Here is a 24000-nt window from a genome sequence, read left to right on the forward strand (position 1 = left end):
CTGTTGCCTCTTTGTTCAGAAGTTGATTTTTTCCACTAGTTTTTTTGACTATTTTGCACCCTACCTATACTGAACAAAAATATAAAACACAATATACAACAATTTTACTGAGTTACAGTTCATACAACAAAATCAGTCAGTTGAAATAAATAAATGAGACCCTAATCTAGGGATTTTACATTACAGGGTAGGGGCACAGCAAATCAGAATTCGTTTTCCCCACAAAAGGGCTTTATTACAGACAGAAATACTCTGAAATAGTTTCATCAGCTGTCCAGGTGGCTGGTTTCAGACAATTCCACAATTCAGCCAGATGTGGATGTCCTGGACTGGCGTGGTTACACGTGGTGTGCAGTTGTGAGGCCAGTTGGAAGTACTGGCAAATTCACTTTTTTTATTTTTTATTTTACCTTTATTTAACCAGGCAAGTCAGTTAAGAGCATATTCTTATTTTCAATGACGGCCTGGGAACAGTGGGTTAACTGCCTGTTCAGGGGCAGAACGACAGATTTGTACCTTGTCAGCTTGGGGGTTTGAACTCACAACCTTCCGGTTACTAGTCCAACGCTCTAACCACTAGGCTACGCTGCCGCCTAAAAACATTTGAGGCAGCTTATTGTAGAGAAATTAACATTCAATTATCTGGCAACAGCCCTGGACATTCTTGCATTCCATGCCAATTGCACACACCTTCAAACCTTGAGGCATCTGTGGCGTTGTGTTGTGTGACAAAATTGCACATTTTCGTGGCCTTTTATTGTCCCCAGAACAACCCGCACATGTGTAATGATGTGTAACCTTAATTTAACTAGGCAAGTCAGTTAAGAACAAATTCTTACTTACAATGATGGCCTACTGGGGAACAGTGGGTTAAGTGCCTTGTTCAGGGGAGAACGACAGATTTTTACCTTGTCAGCTCGGGGATTCGATCCAGCAACCTTTCCATTACTGGCTCTAACCACTAGGCTACCTGCCGCCCCGATCATGCTGTTTAATCAGATTATTGACATGACACACCTGTCAGGTGGATGGCAAAGGACAAATGCTCACTAACCGGGATGTCAACAAATTTATGCACAAAATTGGAAAGAAATAAGCCTTTTGTGCGTATGGACAATTTCTGGATTCTTTTATTTCACCTCATGAAACATGGGACCAACCCTTTACATGTTTATTCTATATTTTTGTTCAGTACTCCCAAGTGGGTGAACCTATGCCCCCCCAGGCCCACCCATGGCTGCACCCATTGCCCAGTCATGTGAAATCCATAAATTAGGGCCTAATTAATTAAATAAAACTGGCTGATTTCCTTCTATGAACTGTAACTCAGTAAAATCTTAGAAATTGTTGCATGTTGCATTTATATTTTTGTTCAGTATAGCAAACAGAGTAGCAGCATATGTGAAACTGTGTGGCATCAATATGCATGCGTGACACAGGAGTCTCCCCTCATCTCTGCTTCAAAGGAGCATGACGTTTCAAGAGGGTTGAAGATCGTAGCAGTACATCATTGCATCCAACTATGGCACCTGCTTGACTATGCTTTTTCCACGTCGGGCAGTAAATCAGTGGATGGTACTGATTTAGAAAGTTGTTTTTGGCATCACTGAGCAGTGCCCATTAAATAATTAAATCCAATTGTTAGACTCTACCACCAACTCCAAATCAAACCCAAACATGGATTTCATGTTCTCGCTTTTGTTAAGGGTTGCGTCAATCGAATCTGATATCAGGATAAATATGACACTGAGTCACCTTATTGTATACTATGTATTTTTTATTAGCTAAGCAATAAGTGGTAAATGCAATTTTCGTATATACTCTCTGTCCCACCTCGCAGGGCAAACAGAGAACTGACTTGTTCCTGACAAAGATATTATAATGTACTCTGACAAAAGTAGTTCCTGCTTCCGAGCCGGCCTGTCAGAATAGAGACTGGGCGTGGTTTAAACTCACTCAGCCTATCGTTGATTGTTGGCGCACAGGCTGGTCCCAGCCCCCTAGGCGCTTCAGCGGTCTGTCGTTGTAGTTGTGTAGAATGTCTATGCGCCCGTGCTTGATACAGTTATAAAGCACCTGGCTCCTGTTCTCTATCAAAATACTGTTTGTTCCCTACACTACGTTCTGTATGTGTCTGTTTTGATTTTATTCTGTATTTTTCCATCACGTGAAAGGCCCATGGCCCTGAAACTGTTAACAATGTCTCAAATCAGCTATGTTGCATAACACATATACCCACACAAGCCAACAGCAAATATTATTCCATCACATATGATATGGTAAGGGCTAAAGTGTATAACACAGAACCTCACACTTTGCGTGCACACCTGTTTGTCCCAGCAAATCAGCCTCGCAATATGGGCACCTTGTTGACGCAGAGAGAAAGTGGAATAGAGTGGCGCGCAAACATTGCTATCCATGTTTGGTTTTGATTTGAAGGAGGTTGGTAGCATCTAACAACTCGATTTAATGGCTCCATGGGCACTGCAAATGATGACTTCCTAATCAGAACCGTCTATCACTTACGGATATACTTTCTGACCTAGTAAAAGTGTCGCCAAACAGGCACTGTCCGGCAAATAACCGGCATACCAACCTGGGTAGATATATTGTGTTATATTCTCCTACATTCAATTAACATTTACACAAACTTCAGTGTTATCTTTCAAATGGTACCAAGAATATGCATATCCTTGGTTCTGTGCCTGAGCTGCAGGCTGTTAGATTTGGGTATGTCTTCAGGCGGAAATTGAAAAAAGTAGGGGGTAGCTCTAAGAGGTTATTATTAATAAAGCCACATACAAACATGGTCTCTCTTATGTTTTATTGAGTAAGGCAGCTCCAACATGCAGGTGTTTCAGCCTAGCTCAGTGCTTTCTGCGGTGCTGGGGCAAGCCAGCAGAAAATAGAGCGTTGTGCCATGATTTGCTTAGTATTCTGTCACTCATGGGGACACTAAATCACCGCCAAGTCTAAGGGTAGAGCTAGAAAACTCTATCCCCTTGGGTGCTGCCATAGAGTTACATTAGAAGTGCCCATCCAAGAAGGTTAAAGGTCATTGGCCACAGAATGACGTCAAATCACGTTATATGTACAGTAGCTTTGATAGGACTGATCATGTCAACATCATACTTTCAAAATCTTAGCGAGCAGTCATCATCATGAATCAAGTCATCATCATGAATCAAGTCGCCAATCTACTGGCAAATCATTGTTAATCCTTGTCATATGAAGATAAAGAATGAAGAGAAATTATAGATAAAATGTATTGGTGCTCATCGGCCATTGGACATAAACATTACACAAGTTGGAAATCGCAAATTCAACAATGAGTGGTTTGTAAGGAATCTGTGACAGTGGCTAACTGCAAGCATTGCAAAGCAATCACTAGCCTGCTAATCAGGGGAGTGGCTGTATGGTCCCAAATCGGGGATTAAGGGTCTCTTTTCCCCAAATAAAAATGATAAACATTCAACATTGGCCATGCTATGAATGAAGCATGGTTTGGGCCTGGCTCAAAACAACTTAACTCGGAACTACGAAAACTTGACTTCAGTGAGTTCCAGTCAAATGGGAAAGCGGGAATAAACGAGCTCCATTAGACCTCTTTCCAGCACAGATGCGCGAGACTCTTGGCTGCAGTAAGAAAACCATCGCCATCTGCGCTCATTCAACATAGCCTAGATTTACGTTGTTATTACTTCTAAACAAAACTTTTTGGGGTTATCATGCAATTATGTTTTGATTCTTGATTGAACAGTCAATAATATTATATTTGATTGTGATCTTTGTAAAAAAAAAAGAAGCCAGAGACATTTTACTGCTTGGAGTGAAAGTGTAAAAAAAAAAGTCTAATACTGTTGATTTGCGATGATGACACAAACATATTAAGCAAGACATTCATACGAGCCTTAAAAACCAATTATAATCCAAAAGTAATATGACAAACACTCTTAAACAACATCTAAATATATGTTTGTTTTTTTGCTGGCTTTCTGTAAGAACTCCCCCATGTTCTGTCACTAACTTTCGCGCATTGCCATCGTGCCACAATGTTTGCAAACACAGAAAGGGGTCTAACGGTACATTGTTGGTACATTGGTCTCGTTCAAATTCATTGAACGTTATTTTTATCCAAGAAGGCTTCGTTCTTTTGACGTGCCAATTGCAGGGAAGTATGATTCACTTTCATGCATGTCCAGCTGAGGTAGCAAAAAAATAGCCTTTAAAGGTAAGGAATGTATTTTCAAAATCTGGTATTTTGGTCTTTTCGAGTTTCCGTATGTGCAACCGCAATAATATTCCCCGAGTATCGGATACTTCTGAAAACATCCATGTTACAGGTAAATATATTTTTATGCGTATATATTTATCTAAACATATATGAACTTTATTTGATGACAAGTTGGTTGTGTAGCTATCTGTAGAAGCCATCATTTTGCCAAATAGAATCGGATTATCTAGCTAGAATATAATAGATAGCTATCTAGCTACAAGCCAACGTTAGCTTTTGGGCAATTCCACGAACTAGTATACATCAATATAAATAAACGCAACATGCAACAATTTCAAAGATTTTACTGAGTTACAGTTAAGGTAATCAGTCAATATAAATAGATTAGGCCCCAATCAATGGATTTCACATGCCTGGGAATACAGCTATGCATTTGTTGGTCACAAATACCTACATAAAAAAAGGTAGCGGCGTGGATCAGAACCAGTCAGTGTCTGGTGTGACCACCTTTTGCCTCATGCAGCACAACACATCTCATTCGCATAGAGTTGATCAGCCTGCTTGTGGAATGTTGTCCCACACCGCTTCAATGGCTGTGCTAAGTGGCTGAATATTGTCGGGAACTGGAACACGCTATCGCACACGTCCAAAGCATCCCAAACATGCTCAATGGGTGAAATGTATGGTGAGTATGCAGGCCATGAAAAAACTGGGACATTTTCAACATCCATGAATTGTGTACAGACTACAGAGCCTTACATTATTATGCTGAAACAAGAGGTGATGGCGGCGGATGAATGGCACGACAACGGGCCTCAGGATCTTATCACGGTATCTCTGTGCATTCAAATTGCCATAAATTAAAATGCAATTGTGTTCGTTGTCTATAGTTTATGCTTGCGCATACCATGACCCCACCATTGAGCAATCCTTTCACAACGTTGACATCAGCAAACTGTTCACACCATACGACGCCATACACAATGTTTGCCATCTGCCCAATATCGTTGAAACCGTGATTCATCCGTGAAGAGCGCACTTCTCCAACGTGGCAGTGGCCATCAAATGTGAGCGTTTGCCCACTGAAGTCAGTTACAACTCCGAACTGCAGTTTGGTCAAAACCCAGGTGAGGACGACGAGCAAGCAGGTGAGCTTGCCTGATGCGGTTTCTGACAGTTTGTGCAGAAATTCTTTGTTTGTGCAAACCCACTGTTTCATCAGCTGTCTGGGTGGCTGGTCTCAGATGATTGTTTGAGACCGTTAGGATGTACTGCCATATTCTCGAAAACTACTTTGGAGGTGGCTTGGGGGAGCGACATTAACATTTAAATTCTCTAGCAACTGCTCTGGTGCACATTCCTGCACTCACCATGAGAATTGCACACTCCCTCAGAACTTGAGACATCTGTGGCATTGTGTTTAGACAAAACTACACATTTTAGTGGGTTTTTATTGTCCCCTGATCATGCTGTTTAATCAGCTTCCGGATATGCCACGAATGTCAGGTGGATGGATTATCTTGGCAAAGGAGAAATACTCAAACTGGCTTGTAAACACATTTGCGTACAAAACTGCAGAGAAAAGCTTTTTGTGTATACATACTTTTTGGGTCCATTTTCCAACTTGTTGGTGGACATTTGGAACCTAAATTAGCCATAGCTCTGAGTGAGCAAAATTAAGGTAGCATAATGGTGAAAACTTGCACAGGATTTTAATTTATCTATCAAACATTGAGAGAATGGCGCTGGATTGGATAGCAGCCATTTTACTGGTTGGGGGGGGGGAGTGCTGATTTTAACTGTTTGTACATAACGTTTCCTCCATTTCCTATGACCGAAAAGAGCTTCTGAACATCAGAACAGCGATCATTAACGTGGACATGATGTTCACCCCCGGACCAGGCCCTAATGCTTGATTATTAGTTGATTATTTGAATCAGCTGTGTAGTGCTAGGGCAAAAAATGAAATTAATTTGGTAAAGCCTGGAGTAAGCGTAGCTGGGGAGGAAGTGTAGTTTGTCAACTGGAGGCACACACAGTATATGGATCTGTGCAAATGCAGCTGTGATATCATTGTGGATCTATCCCTCTTTGGACATTTTGAATCCATATCCACTTGAAAGTGTTTTGGACGGAAACTTTGAAGACTGTCACTGATTGGCTGGGGGAGGAACACGTGTTTGATTTAGCAAATGCAGTTGTTTTCAAGGGGTGAATTAATTGATTGTAAACATCTTGATACTAATGTTGTAATAAAGATTAATTCACATGTCCATCAGTCATTCCACTCAAATGTTTTTTTTCCACAGATTGTCACCATGCCACTGACAAATGCTGAAAAGCAAAAAAGAGGGAAGTTGAGGTCAAAGAGAAACTTTGGAATTGCCCTTAAGCTAACATCAGGGGGGAAGGTAGCTTAGCGGTTAAGAGCGCCGGGCCAGAAACCGAGCTGACAAGGTACTGAATCCTAATTGATCTAACTCAACATTTGGGTGGTTTGTTTTGTTATTGACAGGTCACGAGTCTGTTCATCTACTGAAGATGGATCAATATGGGAGATGTGAAAGCAGTGATCAGCCAGAAGAAGTTAACCCACATTTTTATTCGTTCTTCAAAATGATAAAATATTTAGTTTTACATCTAAACTAAATCTGCTATCCATTAACAGGTTTTATTGGTCAAATTGAGTTTATTCTTCTAACACCAACGGTGGTCTGTTCTAGGATCCCTCACTGCATTGGAGTGAGGTTAAAGAGGAGGCTGAAGAATTTCCGATTTCAGCTGTGTCGTTAGGAGTTGAAACATCCCAGGTTTGTCAAAAGGAGGACCCCGATGAACAAGATCCTTCCTTTGACACAGTTTCAGACATGCATGGAGTCACAGAGCAGGAGTGTGGACATAGAGACATGACACATCTAAAGGTAAGTATCTCTTTTACACTGCAAGCCCACTTACAAGGCCCAGATGTGTTAGAATTACAGTACCAGTCAAAGTTTGGACACCTACTCATTCAATGGTTTCAAAGTAGCCACCCATTGCCTTGATAACAGCTTTGCAAACGCTTGGCATTCTCTCAACCAGTTTCACCTGGAATGCTTTTCCAACAGTCTTGAAAGAGTATGCTGAGGACCTGTTGGCTGCTTTTCCTTCAGTCTGCGGTCCAACTCATCCCAAACCATCTCAATTGGGTTGAGATCGGATTATTGTGGAGGCCAGGTCATCTGATGCAGCACTCAATCACTCTCCTTCTTGGTCAAATAGCCCTTGCACAGCTTGGAGGTGTGTTTTGCGTTATTGTCCTGTTGAAAAACAAATGAGTCCCACTAAGCACAAACCAGATGTGATGGTGTATTGCTGCAGAATGCTGTGGTAGCCATGCTGCTTAAGTGTGCCTTTAATTCTAAATAAATCACTGACAGTGTCACCAGCAAAGCACCATCACACCACCTCCTCCATGCTTCACGGTGGGAACCACACATGCAGAGATCATCCATTCATCTACTCTGCAGCTCATGAAGACAGTGGTTGGAACCAAAAATCTCAAATTTGGACTCATCAGACCAAAGGACAGATTTCCACTGGGTTAATGTCCATTGTTCGTGTTTTTTGGCCCAAGCAACTCTTCTCATTGGGGTCTTTTAGTAGTGGTTTCTTTGCAGTAATTCGACCATGAATCTCAATATCAACTGTTCAGATGTCTCTTAATTGAACTCTGAAGCAATTAATTTGGGCTGCAATTTCTGAGGCTCTAATTAACTTATCCTCTGCAGCAGAGGTAACTCTGGGTCTTCCTTACCTGTGGCGGCGATCCCATGAGAGACAGTTTCAGCTCTTGATGGTTTTTGCAACTGCACTTGAAGAAACTTTCAAAGTTCTTGACATTTTTTGGATTGACTGGTCTTCATGTTTTAAAGTAATGATGGACTGTCGTTTCTCTTTGCTTATTTGAGCTGTTCTTGCCATAATTTGGACTTGGTCTTTTGCCAAATAGGGCTGTCTTCTGTATACCACCCCTACCTTGTCACAACACAACTGATTGGCTCAAACGCATTAAGAAGGAAAGTAATGAAGCTATTCCACAAATTAACTTTTAACAAGGCACACCTTTTTAATTGAAATGCATTATGAAGCTGGTTGAGAGAATTCCAAGTGTGTGCAAAGCTGTCATCAAGGCAAAGGGTGGCTACATTAAATAATATTAAATATAAAATATATTTTGATTTTTAAAAACTTAAAAAATGATTACTACTTGATTCCATATGTGTTATTTCATAGTTTTGATGTCTTCACTACTATTCTACAATGTAGAAAATAGTAAAAAATAAATAAATAGAGAAACCCTTGAATGAGTAGGTGTGTCCAAACTTGTGACTGGTACTTTGTTTTCTGTGTCAGGTGCCGCCTTCTCCAGTCCCAGTCAAAGAGGAGTCTGAAGAATGCTCCCTTCTGCCAGTAGATGACGAGAAAGTTGCCCTATTTACAGTGAAGAAGGAAGAGGATGAAGATGGGTTGAAGTCAGAAGATGAGGATGTTGTGAAAGTGCCAGTGCCTTGGGAACCGTTGGAAACATCATCATCATCATCATGCTCAGATACAGAGGATACAGAGGACAGTGAGATGGAAAGTGATAATGTGCAGGTGAGTTCAAGCATGTATTAACGTACTGAGTGAAATACACACTTTGAGATGTTTTGTAGGGTTAGCTTCTTGAAGGTCCATACTAAAAGTTCATTCATTCCACTCGTTGTTTTCACCATTCTGCATCCTACCTGTTATACGCGGTGTACCACAAATCTAGCTTTCAGTCTTCATTCTTTCTGCCACTGTGACTGCATATGGAGTGGGCTACTGAAATATACAAGAAGTAGGCCAGGTATCAGTGTGGCGATAATGTCTAAATTTAAGCCTATAGCTTCATAACAACGTTAAGATTTCACAAACACAAAGCATAGCTTTCTTGAGCAGCTACTAGCTTGAGTGCCCGGCCTAGTTAGTATTCAGCCAATTCTTAAAGGTAACCCACTGGGCAAAAAACTTGTTGAATCAATGCAATTTGGCAACTTATTGTGACGTAGCTTCAGAAAGTATTAATTCCCCTCTACTTATTCCACATTTTGTTTTTACCGCCTGAATTCAACATTTATTCAAATTATTTTTTTTTTTCTCTCACCCCTTGACACATAATACCCCATAATGACAAAGTGAAAACATGTTTTAAGACCATTTAGCAAATTTATTGAACATGAAATACAGAAATGTCTCATTTACATAGGAATTCACACCCTTGAGTTGTTAGAATCACCTGTGCAGCGAATACAGCTGTGAGTCTTTCTGGGTAAGTCTAAGAGCTTTGAACACCTGGATTGTACAATATTTGCACATTCTTAAAAAAAAAAATATTATTCAAGCTCTGTCAAGTTGGTTGTTGATCTTTGCTAGACAGCTATTTTCAAGTCTTGCCATCGATTTTTCAAGCCAATTTGAAGTCAACTGTAACTCGGCCACTCAGGAACATTCAATTTTGTCTTGGTAAGCAACTCCAGTGTAGATTTGGCCTTAGGTTATTTTAGGTTATTGTCCTGCTGAAAGGTGCGTTTGTTTCCCAGTGTCTGTTGGAAAGCATACTTATTTTGTTGTTGCCTGAGCTTGGCTCTATTCAGTTTCCTTTTTATCCTACAAATCTCCCTAGTCCTTGCCGATGACAATCATACCCATAAAATAATGCAGCCAACACCATGCTTGAAAATATGAAGAGTGGTACTCTGTGGTGATGTTGGATTTTCCCCAAGCATAACACTTTGTATTCAAGACATGAAGTTCATTTCTTTGACACATTTTTGGCAGTTTTACTTTTGTGCATTATTGCATGTTTTGGAATATTTGTATTCTGTGCAGGCTTCCTCCTTTCACTCTGTAGTTACTCCACAATACTAAGCTAAATGACAATGTTGTTGATCCATCAACAGTTATCTCCTATCACAGCCATTAAACTCACCTTTGGGCTCATGGTGTAATCCCTGAGTGGTTTCCTTCCTCTCCGGCAACTGAGTGGGAAGGACGCCTGTATCTTTGTAGTGACTGGGTGTATTGATACACCAGCCAAAGTATAAAGAAGAACTTCACCATGCTCAAAGGGATATTCAATGTTTGCTCTATTTACAAGTGGAACCTATTGGCAGATGGGTAAAAAATGTAAGGCATTGGGAAAACCTCCCTTTGTGGTTGAATCTGTTTGAAATTCACTGCTCAACTGAGGGACCTTGAACAAAAATATAAACACAACATGCAACGATTTTACTGAGTTACAGTTCATATAAGGAAATCAGTCAATTGAAATACATTCATTAACCCCTAATCTATGGATTTCACATGACTGGGCAGAGGCCCACCCACTGGGGAGCCAGGCTCAGCCAATCAGAATGAGTTTTTCCCACACCAAAAGGCTTTATTACAGACAGAAATGCTCCTCAGTTTCATCAGCTGTCCTGCTGGCTTGTCTCACACGATCCCGCAGGTGAAAAAGTCGGATGTGAATGTCTTGGGCTGGCTTGGTTACACGTTGTCTGCTTTTGTGACGTCAGTTGGACGTACTTACAAATTCTCTAAAATGACATTGGAGGTGGCCTATGATAGAGAAATTAACACAACATTCTTGTAATCAGCATGCCAATCACACGCTCCCTAAAATCTTGTCGTGTTGTGTGATAAAACTGCATATTTTAGTGGTTTTTTATTCTACCCTACCAAGCAAAAAGGCAGTAACTGCTCATAGTGTGGAACTGAGAGAAATTGCTTTTATTTTACCTTGGTTTCACAGTAACTTTTTTGCAGTTATTGCTAACATGACCCCAATTTTCTCCAAAACACAATACAATAGAGGCAGGATACTTGTCCACATGATTAAGCATGTATTTAATGTAGCAAAAATGACATTGCTCATTTGGTCCAAAATTAGTTTGTTACTGCCTTTTTGGTTGGTAGGTCAGTATTGTCCCCAGCGCAAGGTGCACCTGTGTAATGATCATGCTGTTTAATCAGCTTCTTGATATGCCACACCTGTCAGGTGGGTGGATTATCTTGGCAAAGTGGAAATGCTCACTAAAAGGGATGTAAACAAATTTGTGCACAAAATATTAGAGAAATAAGCTTTTTGTGCATATGGAACCTTTATGGTATCTTTTATTTCAGCTCATGAATCATGGGACCAACACTTCCATGTTGCATTTATAATTTTGTTCAGTATATGTGTGGGATACAGAGATGAGGTCGTCATTCAAAAATCACGTTAAACACTATTGCACACAGAATGAGTCCTTGCAACGTATTATGTGACTGGTTTGGCACATTTTTACGGCTGAACTTATTTAAGCTTGCCTCAAAGGGGTTGAATACTTGTTGACTCACGATATCTCTGCTTTTCATTATTAATTCATTTAAAAAAAATGTCTATAAACAATTCCACTTTGACATTATGGGGTATTATGAGTGACACATTTAACATTTTTGGGTGACTGGAGTCTCTGACAATCTTATGGGATTTCCTCTGACACCGCCTATTATTTCGGTCCTGGGTGGCAGGAAGCTTGGCCCAAATGATGTGCTGGGCCATTTGCACTACCCTCTGTAGCGCCTTACGGTCAGATGCCGAACAGTTGCCATACCAGACAGACGGTGATGCAACCGGTCAGGATGCTCTCAATGGTGCAGCTGTAGAAACTTTTGGGGACCCATGCCATATCTTTTCAGTCTCCTGATGGAAGGCTCTGTCGTGCCCTCTTCACGACTGTCTTGGCGTGTTTGGACTACGATAGTTCTTTGGTGATGTGGACACCAAGGAACTTGAAACTCTCGACCCACTACAGCCCCGTTGATGTTAATGGGAGCCTGTTCGGCCCGCCTTTTCCTGGAGTCCACGATCAGCTCCTTAGTCTTGCTCACATTGAGGGAGAGGTTGTTGTCCTCACACCACACGGTCAGTTCTCCGAAAACCTCCCTATAGGCCGTTTCATTGTTGTCGGTGATCAGGCCTACTACTGTTATGTCGTCTGCATACTTAATGATGGTGTTGGAGCTGTGCAGTCGTGGCCAAGTTCTTGACACAAACCGGTGCACCTGGCACCTACTACCATACCCAGTTCACTTACATTTTTTGTCTTGCCCATTCACCCTCTGAATGGCACACATGTCATGGAAAGAGTGTTCATAATGCCTTGTAGTTTCAGTGTAGATGACAACTAAACCAAAAATCTGACATTGTTATTCAATTGTTCTTTTAGATGTTTGAAAGCATAGTGATTACACATTGGGAATTCAACAAACTTCTGGCTGTCTTTTTGAGCGGGTGAATAAAGGTTAAACTCATTGATCAACGTCTCAACCAAATATTATAAAAAGTTCCACCTTGAAATTACGTCGTGTGCCCAGGGAACTGACTTTCTGACTGAACTGAATCCCTCTTATCTCTGCTTCAAAGGACTGTGAAAACCATGAGCTTGATGTTTCAAGAGGAGTGAAGATTAAAGATTGCAGCAGGACATCATTGGATACAGGGACGGTACCAGATAGAGATGAGAAAGCTAATGCTGTTGATTTCAGTGAGTACCATTGGTGGGGTGGGTTGTAGTTATGGTCTAGATATAATAATTTGTTACATGTAAATGACAAATGTTTCATTGCTCATTAACTATCTCACTGGGCACAAACATCAATTCAACATCTATTCCACGTTGGTTCAACGTCATTCCATTGAAATGACGTGGAAACAACATTGATTCAACCAGTGTGTGCCCAGTGGAATGGATCTAATGGAGTAGAACTTGAGTTCATTTGATGTTCTTCTCACTTTCCTGTAGGTGGCTTTGAAGGGGGGTCCTCCTTCTACCCCTGCCCCCATTGTGCAATCGGCTTCACCATAGAACGCTTTTTCCTTGGGCACCTGAAGAGGGACCACCCTAAAGATTACATTGAAATGCTGAAGACTGGGAAAATCAAAGCCTATAAAAGAGGGAGTTTACGGGTGACCCCAGCCACATGCCCGCAATGTGGCAAGAGCTTCACCAATAAATACGTTATGCAAACGCATCAGAGGACTCATGCAGGGAAGAAATCTCATCACTGTGCAGACTGTGGGAAGAGCTTTGTCTATGCTGATGCACTTAAAAGACACAGATGGACTCACGCTGGGGAGAGCATATAAATGCTCTCGAGTGTGGCAAAGGATTCAGAGGACGAACCAGTCTGACCAGCCATGAAATTATCCATACAGGAGGGGGACCATTTAAATGCTCTGTTTGGGGATAGGATTCAATCAGGACGTAACTTAAAACGTCACCAACGATTCTGTGTAAAGACCGAGTAAGCGGAAGAAGTACATATGATCTTTCGTGAGTAGGTGTCAGAGGATTGCAATAAAGAACATATAATAAATATATAATAATGTAACTGATGTAATACACTGCCACCTAATTAAGTATGTTATTGGTACATTGGTCTAGTTGAAAATGTAAATCATTCAAGACAGGCCTTTTTCTTATCTGACGTAGGATTCGTGGTAGTAGGATTCATGTAAATGTATGCCCAGCAGATGGCAGTAAAATACATTTGAAAGGAAAATAAAATATTTTAAAATTGGTCTTTTCGAGTTTCCGTATGTGCAACCTTAATAATATTCCCTGAGATTTAGATATGTCTATGTAACTAGCAAGCAGGTAAATATATTTTCCTTGTTTATATGAGCTTTATTGCCATTTGATGACAAGTTGGGCTAACTATCCATCTGTTTTCCAGCTATAACAGATAACTTTAGTTAGCTAACGTTAGCTAGTATGCTTTAGGGCAATTCCGCGTACTAGTACAGTACCGGTATAACAAAGACTAGCCATACATGTTTGAAGGCAAGGTATTATGAAGGACCCATTAGGACCAACGTGTGTCGTTCAAAGGAGCGTGTCAAATGAAAGCTAAGAGTGCGTGTCTGTCGTACTTCATTATCAAATGCAGCTGGGATATCATTGTGGAGCAAGCTCGCTGTCCCGCTTTGGACTTTTCGAATCCACCTCCACTTGAAAGCGTTTGACTTAATGAGGTTCTCTTATTAGCAAGCGAGGAACAATTACAGTTGTGTGTATTTAGTCGAATGCAGTTCTTGAAGGGGTGAATTAATTGATTGTAAACATCGTGATACATTGATTGTAAACATCGTGATACTAACGTTAGTGTTGTAATAAAGATTCATTCAATTTTCCATCAGTCATTTCACTCAAATGTATTATTCATAGATTGTCACGATGCCACTGACAAATGCTGAAAAGCAAAGAAGATACAGGCAAAGACTAAAGGAGGAGTTATGAGGTCAAAGAAAAATACTTAAAACGGAATGTGTTTTAAATCACAGGCTAAAATACAGAACATGTATGTGTTTTTTAATTTACCTTTTAAAATTTAAAAACACATTGCTAAAAGAAGAAATGACCTTGTTGAGAGCATATTACATATTTCTACCTCTAACTATTCAGGCTACATCATCATGAATGTACTGACATTCAAACCCATAATTATTGATTTATGTGGAGTACAAATCAGGGACCAATGATGTCATACCATTACCATAGTTCTGTTACTGTGTGTTAATCCACTTGATGTAGTTTGATAACCAAAGGTTGTTTTTCAAACTAAAGTTGATATTGCTGACTGCCCATTCTTTCTGCAGACATCTTTGAATTATAATTTGGAGCAGATATTTACGTTTTTGGAAAATGTTGTCACGTAAAGAAAAAAAGATTCATACCGTCATTCTGTTACCAAACTTGGCATCTGCACAGTTCTTTAATAAACCATACCACTCTATGCACTATTACTACTTTTAACAATGCCCTCTGAAAATGTACTTAAACTTTGCACTGAATTGTTTTTGTTTGACATGCATTGGGCTTTGTTGATCCTTGTGATCTAACTAAACATTTGGGTGGGTTGTTTTGTTATTGACAGGTCACGAGTCTGTTCATCATCTGCTGAAGATGGATCAATATGGGAGATGTGAAAGTAGTGGTCAGCCAGAAGAGCTTTTTGTAGGTTAACCCACACATCATGCATTCTTCAAAAGGAGAATCGATTTCATTATTCAATATGTAAAACGAGCGGCATTAACAAGTTTTATTGGTCAAATAGATGTTATTCTTCTAACCCCAACCATGGTCTGTTCTAGGATCCCTCACTGCATTGGAGGCAGGTCAAAGAGGAAGCTGATGAACTCCAGATTTCAACCGTGCCATTAAGAGTTGAAACATCCCAGGTTTGTCAAAATGAGGACCCGGATGAACAAGATACCTCCTTTAATCCACTTTCAGTCATCCACCGAGTCACAGAGCAAGAGTGTGGACATAAAAGCATGACTTACCTCAAAGTAAGGGTAAGTGCCTCAACACTGTGCAAGCCCATTTACGAGGCCCAGAGTTATTGTTAGAATGATGATGCTGAATGAATGATGTTTTCTCTGTGTCAGGTGCTGCCTTCTCCAGTCCCAGTCAAAGAGGAGTCTGAAGAATGCTCCCTTCTGCCAGTAGATGACGAGAAAGTTGCCTTAATTACAGTTAAGGAAGAAGAGAATGAAGACTGGTTGAAGTCAGAAGATGAGGATGTTGTGAAAGTGCCAGTGCCTTGGGAACCGTTGGAAACATCATCATCATCATGCTCAGATACAGAGGATACAGAGGACAGTGAGATGGAAAGTGATAATGTGCAGGTGAGTTCAAGCATTTAATAACGCACTGAGTGAAATACACACTTTTAAATGTTTTGTAGGGTTAGCTTCTTGTAGGTTCAAACTAAAGGTGTCTTCATTCCTAGTTGTTTTGACCGTTCTGCACCTTACCCTTTAAAAGCTGTGTACCACAAACCTAGCTTTCAACCTTCATTCTTTCTGCCACTATGTGACTGCATATGGAGTGGGCTACTGACATATACAAGAAGTAGGCCAGGTTCAACTTCATAATGAAGTTAAGATTTCACAAACGCAAAGCATAGCTTTCTTGAGTAGCTACTAGATTTGAGTGCTAGGCCTAGTTAGTATTCTGCCAATTTTTGAACTGTAACTGACTTTCTGACTGAATACCTGCCTCATTTGTGCTTCAAAGGACTGTGAAAACAATGAGCATGATGATTCAGGAGCATTGAAGATTGAAAATTGCAGCAAGACATCATTGGATCCAGGGATGACACTAGATACAGATGAGAAAGCTAATTCTGCTGATTTGAGTGAGTACAATTGGTGGGGTGGGTTGCAGTTACGGTGTAGAGATATAATAATGTGTTACATGTACATAACACGTTTAATTTCTCTAACTGTGGCTCTATAATGAAATAAGTGTAGTTAATTTGATGTTTTTATCTCTGTCCTTTAGGTGACTCTAAAAAGGGGTCCTTCTACCCATGCCCTCATTGTACGCTCGGTTTCACCATAGAACGCTTTTTTCACGGGCATCTCAAGAGGGCCCACCCTGAAGAGTACATCACTCTGCTAAAGTTTCGGAAAATCATAGCAACACAAGCCACGTGCCCACAATGTGGCAAGAGCTTCTCCAATAAATATGTTATGAAAACACATCAGAAGAGTCACACAGGAGAGAAACCATATCACTGTGCAGACTGTGGGAATAACTACGTCTTCGCTGATTCACTCAAAAAACACAGATGTGGGAAAGGATTACGAAGACAAACCCATATGACCAGCTATGAAATGATCCCCACAGTAGAGAGACCATATACATGCGTTCAGTGTGGAAAAGGATACAGATTTCAAACCCAACTGACTAGCCATGAAAAGAGCCACACAGGAGAGAGACCATATAAATGCTCTCAGTGTGGAAAAGAATACAGAAGACCAGCCCATCTAAAAAGACATCAAATGACCCACACTGAAGAGAGGCCATTTGATTGCCTCAGGTGTAAGAAGTCATTCTACCGGCCGGAAACTCTAAAAGCACACCAGAAAACCCATACAGGAGAAAAGCCTTATCGGTGCTCTCTGTGTGACAAATGTTTTGGCTTTTCCAGAGACCTTAAGAGACATCAGTTGACACATACAAGGGAGACCCACACTGGACAGAGGTCCTATGATGTTCACGAGTGTAAGAAGTCCTCCGGCCAGCTGGAAATTCTCAATGCACACCAGAAAACACACAAAGTGGAAAAGCCTAAGCCTTATCAGTGCTCTCAGTGTGACAAATGTTTTGGCTTTTCCAGAGATCTTAGAAGACATCAGTTGACACATACAGGGGAGAAACCGTTCAGTTGCCCCCAATGTGAAAAATGTTTCGGTAGGAAATGGGAATTGACGTACCACCAACGGACACACAGCGGAGAGAGGCCTTACCACTGCTCTGAGTGTGGACAGAGCTTTAGCCTAAGGGGGAACTTTAAACGCCACCAGCAGAGCCACACAGGGAAGAAGACGTTTCACTGCACTCAGTGTGACAAGAGTTTCTTCAGAGCGGCTCACCTGAAAACCCATCTCCTCATTCATAATAGAACCAAAACAGTGGTCTGCTCTAACTGTGGGAAAGGGTTCAACCATGATGGGAACTTGAAACGTCACCAACGATTCTGTATGAAGACAGAGCAAAATTGTAATGCAACCCCATCTGTAGAAGTACAGATATGATATAATAATGTAATACAATGCCATCTAATTATAAGTCTGTTCTTCTTGGTACATTTATCTCTAGTTCAAAATCATTCAAGAGACAGGCCTTTTTGTTCTCTGACGACTGTAGGGGAGTAGGATTCGCTTTCATGTATGTCCATTAGGTGGCAGTAAAATAGGAAAGTATTTTTACATGTATTGGTACTTTTTACTTTTCGATATTCTGTATGTGCAACCGCAATAATATTAGCTGACCCTCCGATACTCCTGAAAATCATCCATGTAACTAGCTAAAGGTAAATATATTTCTGAATAATATATATATATATGAGCTTTATAAAGCCATTTGAGGACAAATTGGGTGTGTAGCTGACTATACAAGCCTTATGTTGTGCCACATATAATAAATTAGGGCAATTCCACATAGCGTTACTAGTTGTTTCAAATAGGGTGCTAGTACGGTATAACAAAGAGAGTAGTTAGCTATGTATGTTTGAAACTGTTTAAAGACCCATGTGGACCAACATGTGAAGTTCATACGAGCATCAAGTTGGGTGTCAAATAAAAGCTAAGACTGTCTGTGTGTGATCTGTTATAATAAAATGTAGCTATATCTTTGTGGATCTATCCCTCTTTGGACATTTCTAATCCACCTCCACTTGAAAGCATTTGACTTCAGGTCATTGATTGGCAAGGAAGAACACAAACATAGTTGTGTGTTTCACATGCAGTTCTTGAAGGGGTGAATCAATTGATGGTAAATATATTGATAACAGTGTTGTAATAAAGATTCATTCAATTGTCCGTCTTTTCACTCAGATGTATTATTCACAGGTGTCACCATGCCACTGACAAATTCTGAAAAGCAAAATAGATGAAGAAAATGTAGGTTTATGCTTTGTGAGTAAAAAAAAATAAATATCTATTACACTTTCAAAGGTCCATAAGATGACATGACCTTTGATGAGAGCATATATTACCTCATTTCTACCACTAACTATTTAGGCTACATCATCATGAATAGAATGACATTCAAATATATAATTATGCATTTCTGTGTAGTACAATTCAGGGACCCAGGATGTCATTCTCTTACCGGGTATGAATCCACTTCACTTAATGTAGTTTGCATTTGCACAGTTCTGTAACAAGCTATACAACTTTTTGAACAAGGATTATGTAGCCTACTTTTAACACTGTCCACTGAAAACATAACAAAAACACTTACTTAAACTTGAATAGTTTGACACATTTCAAAGTGAACAATATGAATCTCAGCATAATCATGTTGCTATGGAATGGCCCTTTAGCTAATATCAACATTGGTGGCATTAGCTAGGTTTCCATCCAATTGGTGATAGATTTTAATGCGAATGTTGTAGAACCTTTATGAGCATGTTTCCACCAAATGTACTTTTGCACACAAAATGTCCTTTTACTGACACCTTCATGTACCAAATTAAAATAAATAAATCGTAAGGTCAAATCAAAGTTTATTTGTCACGTGCGCCGAATACAGCAGGTGTAGGTAGACGTTACAGTGAAATGCTTACTTACAGGCTCTAACCAATAATGCGAGAGAAAAAATGTGTGTCTGTGTAAAAAGACATTTGAAAATAATAGTAGCAAGGCTATATACAGACACCAGTTAGTCAGGCTTATTGAGGTAGTATGCACATGTAGGTATGGTTAAAGTGACTATGCATATATGATGAACAGAGTAGCAGTAGTGTAAAAAGAGGTGTTGGCGGGTGATGGGACACATTGGGCCAATTGAGGTAGTATGTACATGAATGTATATTTAAAGTGACTATACATATGATAAACAGGGTGTAGCAGCCGTGTAAAAGAGGGGTTGGGGGGGCACACAAAACAAATACTTCGGGTAACCATTTGGTTACCTGTTCATGAGTCTTCTGGCTTAGGGGTAAAAACTGTTGAGAAGCCTTTTTGTCCTAGACTTGGCACTCCGGTACCGCTTGCCATGCGGTAGTAGAGAGAACGGTCTATGACTGGGGTCTTTGACAATTTTTAGGGCCTTCCTCTGACAACGCTTGGTTTAGAGGTCCTGGATGGCAGGCAGCTTTGCCCCAGTGATGTACTGGGCCATACGCACTACCCTCTGAAGTGCCTTGTGGTCGGAGGCCGAGCAATTGCTGTACCAGGCAGTGATGCAACCGGTCAGGATGCTCTCGATGTTGCAGCTGTAGAACCTTTTGAGAATCTCAGGACCCATGCCAAATCTTTAGTTTTCTGAGGGGGAATAGGCTTTGTTGTGCCCTCTTCACAACTGTCTTGGTGTGTTTGGACCATTCTAGTTTGTTGTTGATGTGGACACCAAGGAACTTGAAGCTCTCAACCTGCTCCACTACAGCCCCGTCGATGAGAATGGGGATGTGCTCGGTGCTCCTTTTCCTGTAGTCCACAATCATCTCCTTAGTCTTGGTTACTTTGGGGGATAGGTTGTTATTCTGGCACCACCCGGCCAGGTCTCTGACCTCCTCCCTATAGACACAGGGACTATGTTGGTCTGCTTGAAACATGTTGGTATTACAGACTCAATCAGGGACATGTTGAAAATGTCAGTGAAGACACCTGCCAGTTGGTCAGCACATGCCCGGAGCACATGTCCTGGTAATCCGTCTGGCTCCGTAGCCTTGTGTATGTTGACCTGTTTAAAGGTCTTACTTCGGCTATGGAGAGCGTGATCACGCAGTTATCTGGAACAGCTGATGCTCTCATGCATGCCTCAGTGTTGCTTGCCCCGAAGTGAGCATAGAAGTGATTTAGCTCATCTGGGAGGCTTGTGTCACTGGGCAGCTCACGGCTGTGCTTCCCTTTGTAGTCTGTAATAGTTTGCAAGCCCTGCCACAGCCGATGAGCGTCGGAGCCGGTGTAGTATGATTCAATCTTAGCCCTGTATTGACGCTTTGCCTGTTTGATGATTCATCGCAGGGCACAGCGGGATTTCTTGTAAGCTTCCGGGTGAGAGTCCTGCACCTTGAAAGCGGTAGCTCTACCCTTTAGCTCAGTGCGAATGTTGCCTGTAATCCATGGCTTCTGATTGGGGTATGTACGTACAGTCACTGTGGGGATTATGTGCCTCTGGGTGAGTGGTTTCCTGTTTGCTTATTTCAAAATACAGCTAACTGAGTGCGGTCTTAGTGCAAGCATAGGTTTGTGCTGGTAAATAAACAGCCACGAAAAGTATAGCTGAGAACTCTCGGCAAGCAGTGCGGCCTGCAATTTATTACAATATACTCTACTTCAATGTGTTTGTTGCATTTTCAATTCTACCCATAGTTTTGTCACAAAAACTGTTGCTGTTAAATAACGAGATGTAAGGCCACTGTTGCATTTTCGGCGCCGGGTTCTTGTAAGGCAGGGTTTACACATAGACACGCAACACCAGTCCAAGTGAAGGGTTAAACTGGTTTATTACTATCAGGCTTGGGCAGCGTTCTTGAGATACAAAAGCCAAAACAAACATAGTAAACACTTCTCCACCAGTGAAACGTCCGTCAAGCTTTGTCTTTGGGAGTTAATTCTGTGTTGAAATACTATTTTCCTTTGTTCTTTAAAACCTCCTTTTCCACTGTGCGCTCTGTCTCTCCAATAACCTTCACCTGCCGGGGTCAAAAAACGGTGTGTTTACATGCCGTTGTAAGAAGGAAAACCTATGATGCTGACGGACTGTTCACATGCTGTTTCCTAATTCAATAAAGCCACACAAGTATGGTGGTGACATCAAATCAAATTTGATTTGTCACACACATGGTTAGCAGATGTTAATGCGAGTGTAGCGAAATGCTTGTGCTTCTAGTTCCAACAATGCAGTAATAACCAACGAGTAATCTAACCTAAAAATTCCAAAACTACTACCTTATACACACAAGTGTAAAGGGATAAAGAATATGTACATAAAGATATATGAATGAGTGATGGTACAGAATGGCATGGGCAAGATGCAGTAGATGGTATCGAGTACAGTATATACATATGAGATGAGTAATGTAGGGTATGTAAACAATGTGGCATAGTTTAAAGTGGCTAGTCATACATGTATTACATAAAGATGCAGTAGATGATATAGAGTACAGTATATACAGTGGGGCAAAAAAGTATTTAGTCAGCCACCAATTGTGCAAGTTCTCCCACTTAAAAAGATGAGAGAGGCCTGTAATTTTCATCATAGGTACACTTCAACCATGACTACCAAATCCAGAAAATCACATTGTAGGATTTTTAATGAATTTATTTGCAAATTATGGTGGAAAATAAGTATTTGGTCAATAACAAAAGTTTATCTCAATACTTTGTTATATACCCTTTGTTGGCAATGACAGAGGTCAAACGTTTTCTGTCTTCACAAGGTTTTCACACACTGTTGCTGGTATTTTGGCCCATTCCTCCATGCAGATCTCCTCTAGAGCAGTGATGTTTTGGGGCTGTTGCTGGGAAACACGGACTTTCAACTCCCTCCAAAGATGTTCTATGGGGTTGAGATCTGGAGACTGGCTAGGCCACTCCAGGACCTTGAAATGCTTCTTACGAAACCACTCCTTCGTTGCCCGGGCGGTGTGTTTGGGATCATTGTCATGCTGAAAGACCCAGCCACATTCAATCTTCAATGCCCTTGCTGATGGTAGGCTTTGTTACTTTGGTCCCAGCTCTCTGCAGGTCATTCACTAGGTCCCCCCGTGTGGTTCTGGGATTTTTGCTCACCGTTCTTGTGATCATTTTGACCCCACGGGGTGAGATCTTGTGTGGAGCCCCAGATCGAGGGAGATTATCAGTGGTCTTGTATATCTTCCATTTCCTAATAATTGCTCCCACAGTTGATTTCTTCAAACCAAGCTGCTTACCTATTGCAGAATCAGTCTTCTCAGCCTGGTGCAGGTCTACAATTTTGTTTCTGGTGTCCTTTGACAGCTCTTTGGTCTTGGCCATAGTGGAGTTTGGAGTGTGACTGTTTGAGGTTGTGGACATGTGTCATTTATACTGATAACAACTTCAAACAGGTGCCATTAATACAGGTAACGAGGAGCCTCTTAAAGAAGAAGTTACAGGTCTGTGGGAGCCAGAAATCTTTGCAAATAAATTCATTAAAAATCCTACAATGTGATTTTCTGGATTTTTTTTCTCATTTTGTCTGTCATAGTTGAAGTGTACCTATGATGGAAATGACAGGCCTCTCTCATCTTTTTAAGTGAAAGAACTTGCACAATTGGTGGCTGACTAAATACTTTTTTGCCCCACTGTAGATATGAGATGAGTAATGTAGGGTATGTAAACATTATATTAAGTAGCTTTGTTTAAAGTGGCTAGTGATATATTTTTACATCAATTTCCATCAATTTCCATTATTAAAGTGAGCTGGAGTTGAGTCAGTATGTTGGCAGCAGCCACTCAATGTTAGTGGTGGCTGTTTAACAGTCTGATGGCCTTGAGATAGAAGCTGTTTTTCAGTCTCTCGGTTCCTGCTTTGATGCACCTGTACTGACCTCGCCTTCTGGATGATAGCGGGGTGAACAGGCAGTGGCTCGGGTGGTTGTTGTCCTTGATGATCTTTATTGCCTTCCTGTGACATCGGGTGGTGTAGGTGTCCTGGAGGGCAGGTAGTTTGCCCCCGGTGATGCGTTGTGCAGACCTCACTATCCTCTGGAGAGCCTTACGATTGTGGGCGGAGCAGTTGCCGTACCAGGCGGTGATACAGCCCGACAGGATGCTCTCGATTGTGCATCTATAGAAGTTTGTGAGTGCTTTTGGTGACAAGCCAAATTTCTTCAGCCTCCTAAGGTTGGAGGCGCTGCTTGCGCATTCTTCACAACGCTGTCTGTGTGGGTGGACCAATTCAGTTTGTCTATGATGTGTACGCCGAGGAACTTAACTTACTACCCTCTCCACTACTGTCCCATCGATGTGGATAGGGGGGTGCTCCCTCTGCTGTTTCCTGAAGTCCACAATCATCTCCTTTGTTTTGTTGACATTAAGTGTGAGGTTATTTTCCTGACACCACACTCCGAGGGCCCTCACCTCCTCCCTGTAGGCCGTTTCGTCGTTGTTGGTAATCAAGCCTACCACTGTAGTGTTGTCCGCAAACTTGATGATTAAGTTGGAGGCGTGC

At 41.2% G+C, this 24000-nt stretch overlaps 2 protein-coding genes across 5 annotated transcripts; both read left to right on the forward strand.

Annotated features, from left to right (window-relative positions):
• Window positions 1–4085: 4085 nt before the first annotated feature.
• On the forward strand, window positions 4086–13864 carry LOC123996902 (zinc finger protein 449-like). 4 transcript variants are annotated; one of them, XM_046300727.1, is made up of 6 exons: window positions 4086–4231; window positions 6750–6820; window positions 6958–7155; window positions 8630–8872; window positions 12708–12828; window positions 13087–13864. In XM_046300727.1, exons 2-6 carry the CDS (start codon window positions 6776–6778, stop codon window positions 13428–13430), a joined length of 951 nt encoding a protein of 316 aa, XP_046156683.1. In that variant the 5' UTR covers window positions 4086–4231; window positions 6750–6775; the 3' UTR covers window positions 13431–13864. The 4 variants fall into 4 exon arrangements, with proteins under 4 accessions (XP_046156683.1, XP_046156680.1, XP_046156681.1 ...); XM_046300724.1 differs by lacking the exon at window positions 4086–4231 and adding an exon at window positions 4253–4343; XM_046300725.1 differs by lacking the exon at window positions 4086–4231 and adding an exon at window positions 4719–4919.
• Window positions 13865–13886: 22 nt separating this feature from the next.
• LOC123996901 (oocyte zinc finger protein XlCOF6-like) lies at window positions 13887–18677 on the forward strand. The gene is made up of 6 exons (XM_046300723.1): window positions 13887–13941; window positions 15221–15300; window positions 15438–15641; window positions 15735–15974; window positions 16366–16486; window positions 16633–18677. Exons 2-6 carry the CDS (start codon window positions 15250–15252, stop codon window positions 17889–17891), a joined length of 1875 nt encoding a protein of 624 aa, XP_046156679.1. The 5' UTR covers window positions 13887–13941; window positions 15221–15249; the 3' UTR covers window positions 17892–18677.
• The last annotated feature ends 5323 nt before the right edge of the window (window positions 18678–24000 follow it).

This window comes from Oncorhynchus gorbuscha, linkage group LG15 (assembly GCF_021184085.1).
Source record: "Oncorhynchus gorbuscha isolate QuinsamMale2020 ecotype Even-year linkage group LG15, OgorEven_v1.0, whole genome shotgun sequence".
Taxonomy (NCBI): Eukaryota; Metazoa; Chordata; class Actinopteri; order Salmoniformes; family Salmonidae; genus Oncorhynchus; species Oncorhynchus gorbuscha.

What these genes read in the sequence shown, in the direction of transcription:
- LOC123996902 (XM_046300724.1), top strand. Translation starts at nt 4,283, where the DNA reads ATGTGCAACCGCAATAATATTCCCCGAGTATCGGATACTTCTGAAAAC. An exon ending in TGAAAACATCCATGTTACAG is followed by an intron (nt 4,344 to 6,749) that starts GTAAATATATTT and finishes TGTTATTGACAG; the next exon opens with GTCACGAGTCTGTTCATCTA. An exon ending in AGCTAATGCTGTTGATTTCA is followed by an intron (nt 12,829 to 13,086) that starts GTGAGTACCATT and finishes ACTTTCCTGTAG; the next exon opens with GTGGCTTTGAAGGGGGGTCC.
- LOC123996901 (XM_046300723.1), top strand. Translation starts at nt 15,250, where the DNA reads ATGGATCAATATGGGAGATGTGAAAGTAGTGGTCAGCCAGAAGAGCTT. An exon ending in TGGAAAGTGATAATGTGCAG is followed by an intron (nt 15,975 to 16,365) that starts GTGAGTTCAAGC and finishes TGTGCTTCAAAG; the next exon opens with GACTGTGAAAACAATGAGCA. An exon ending in AGCTAATTCTGCTGATTTGA is followed by an intron (nt 16,487 to 16,632) that starts GTGAGTACAATT and finishes TCTGTCCTTTAG; the next exon opens with GTGACTCTAAAAAGGGGTCC.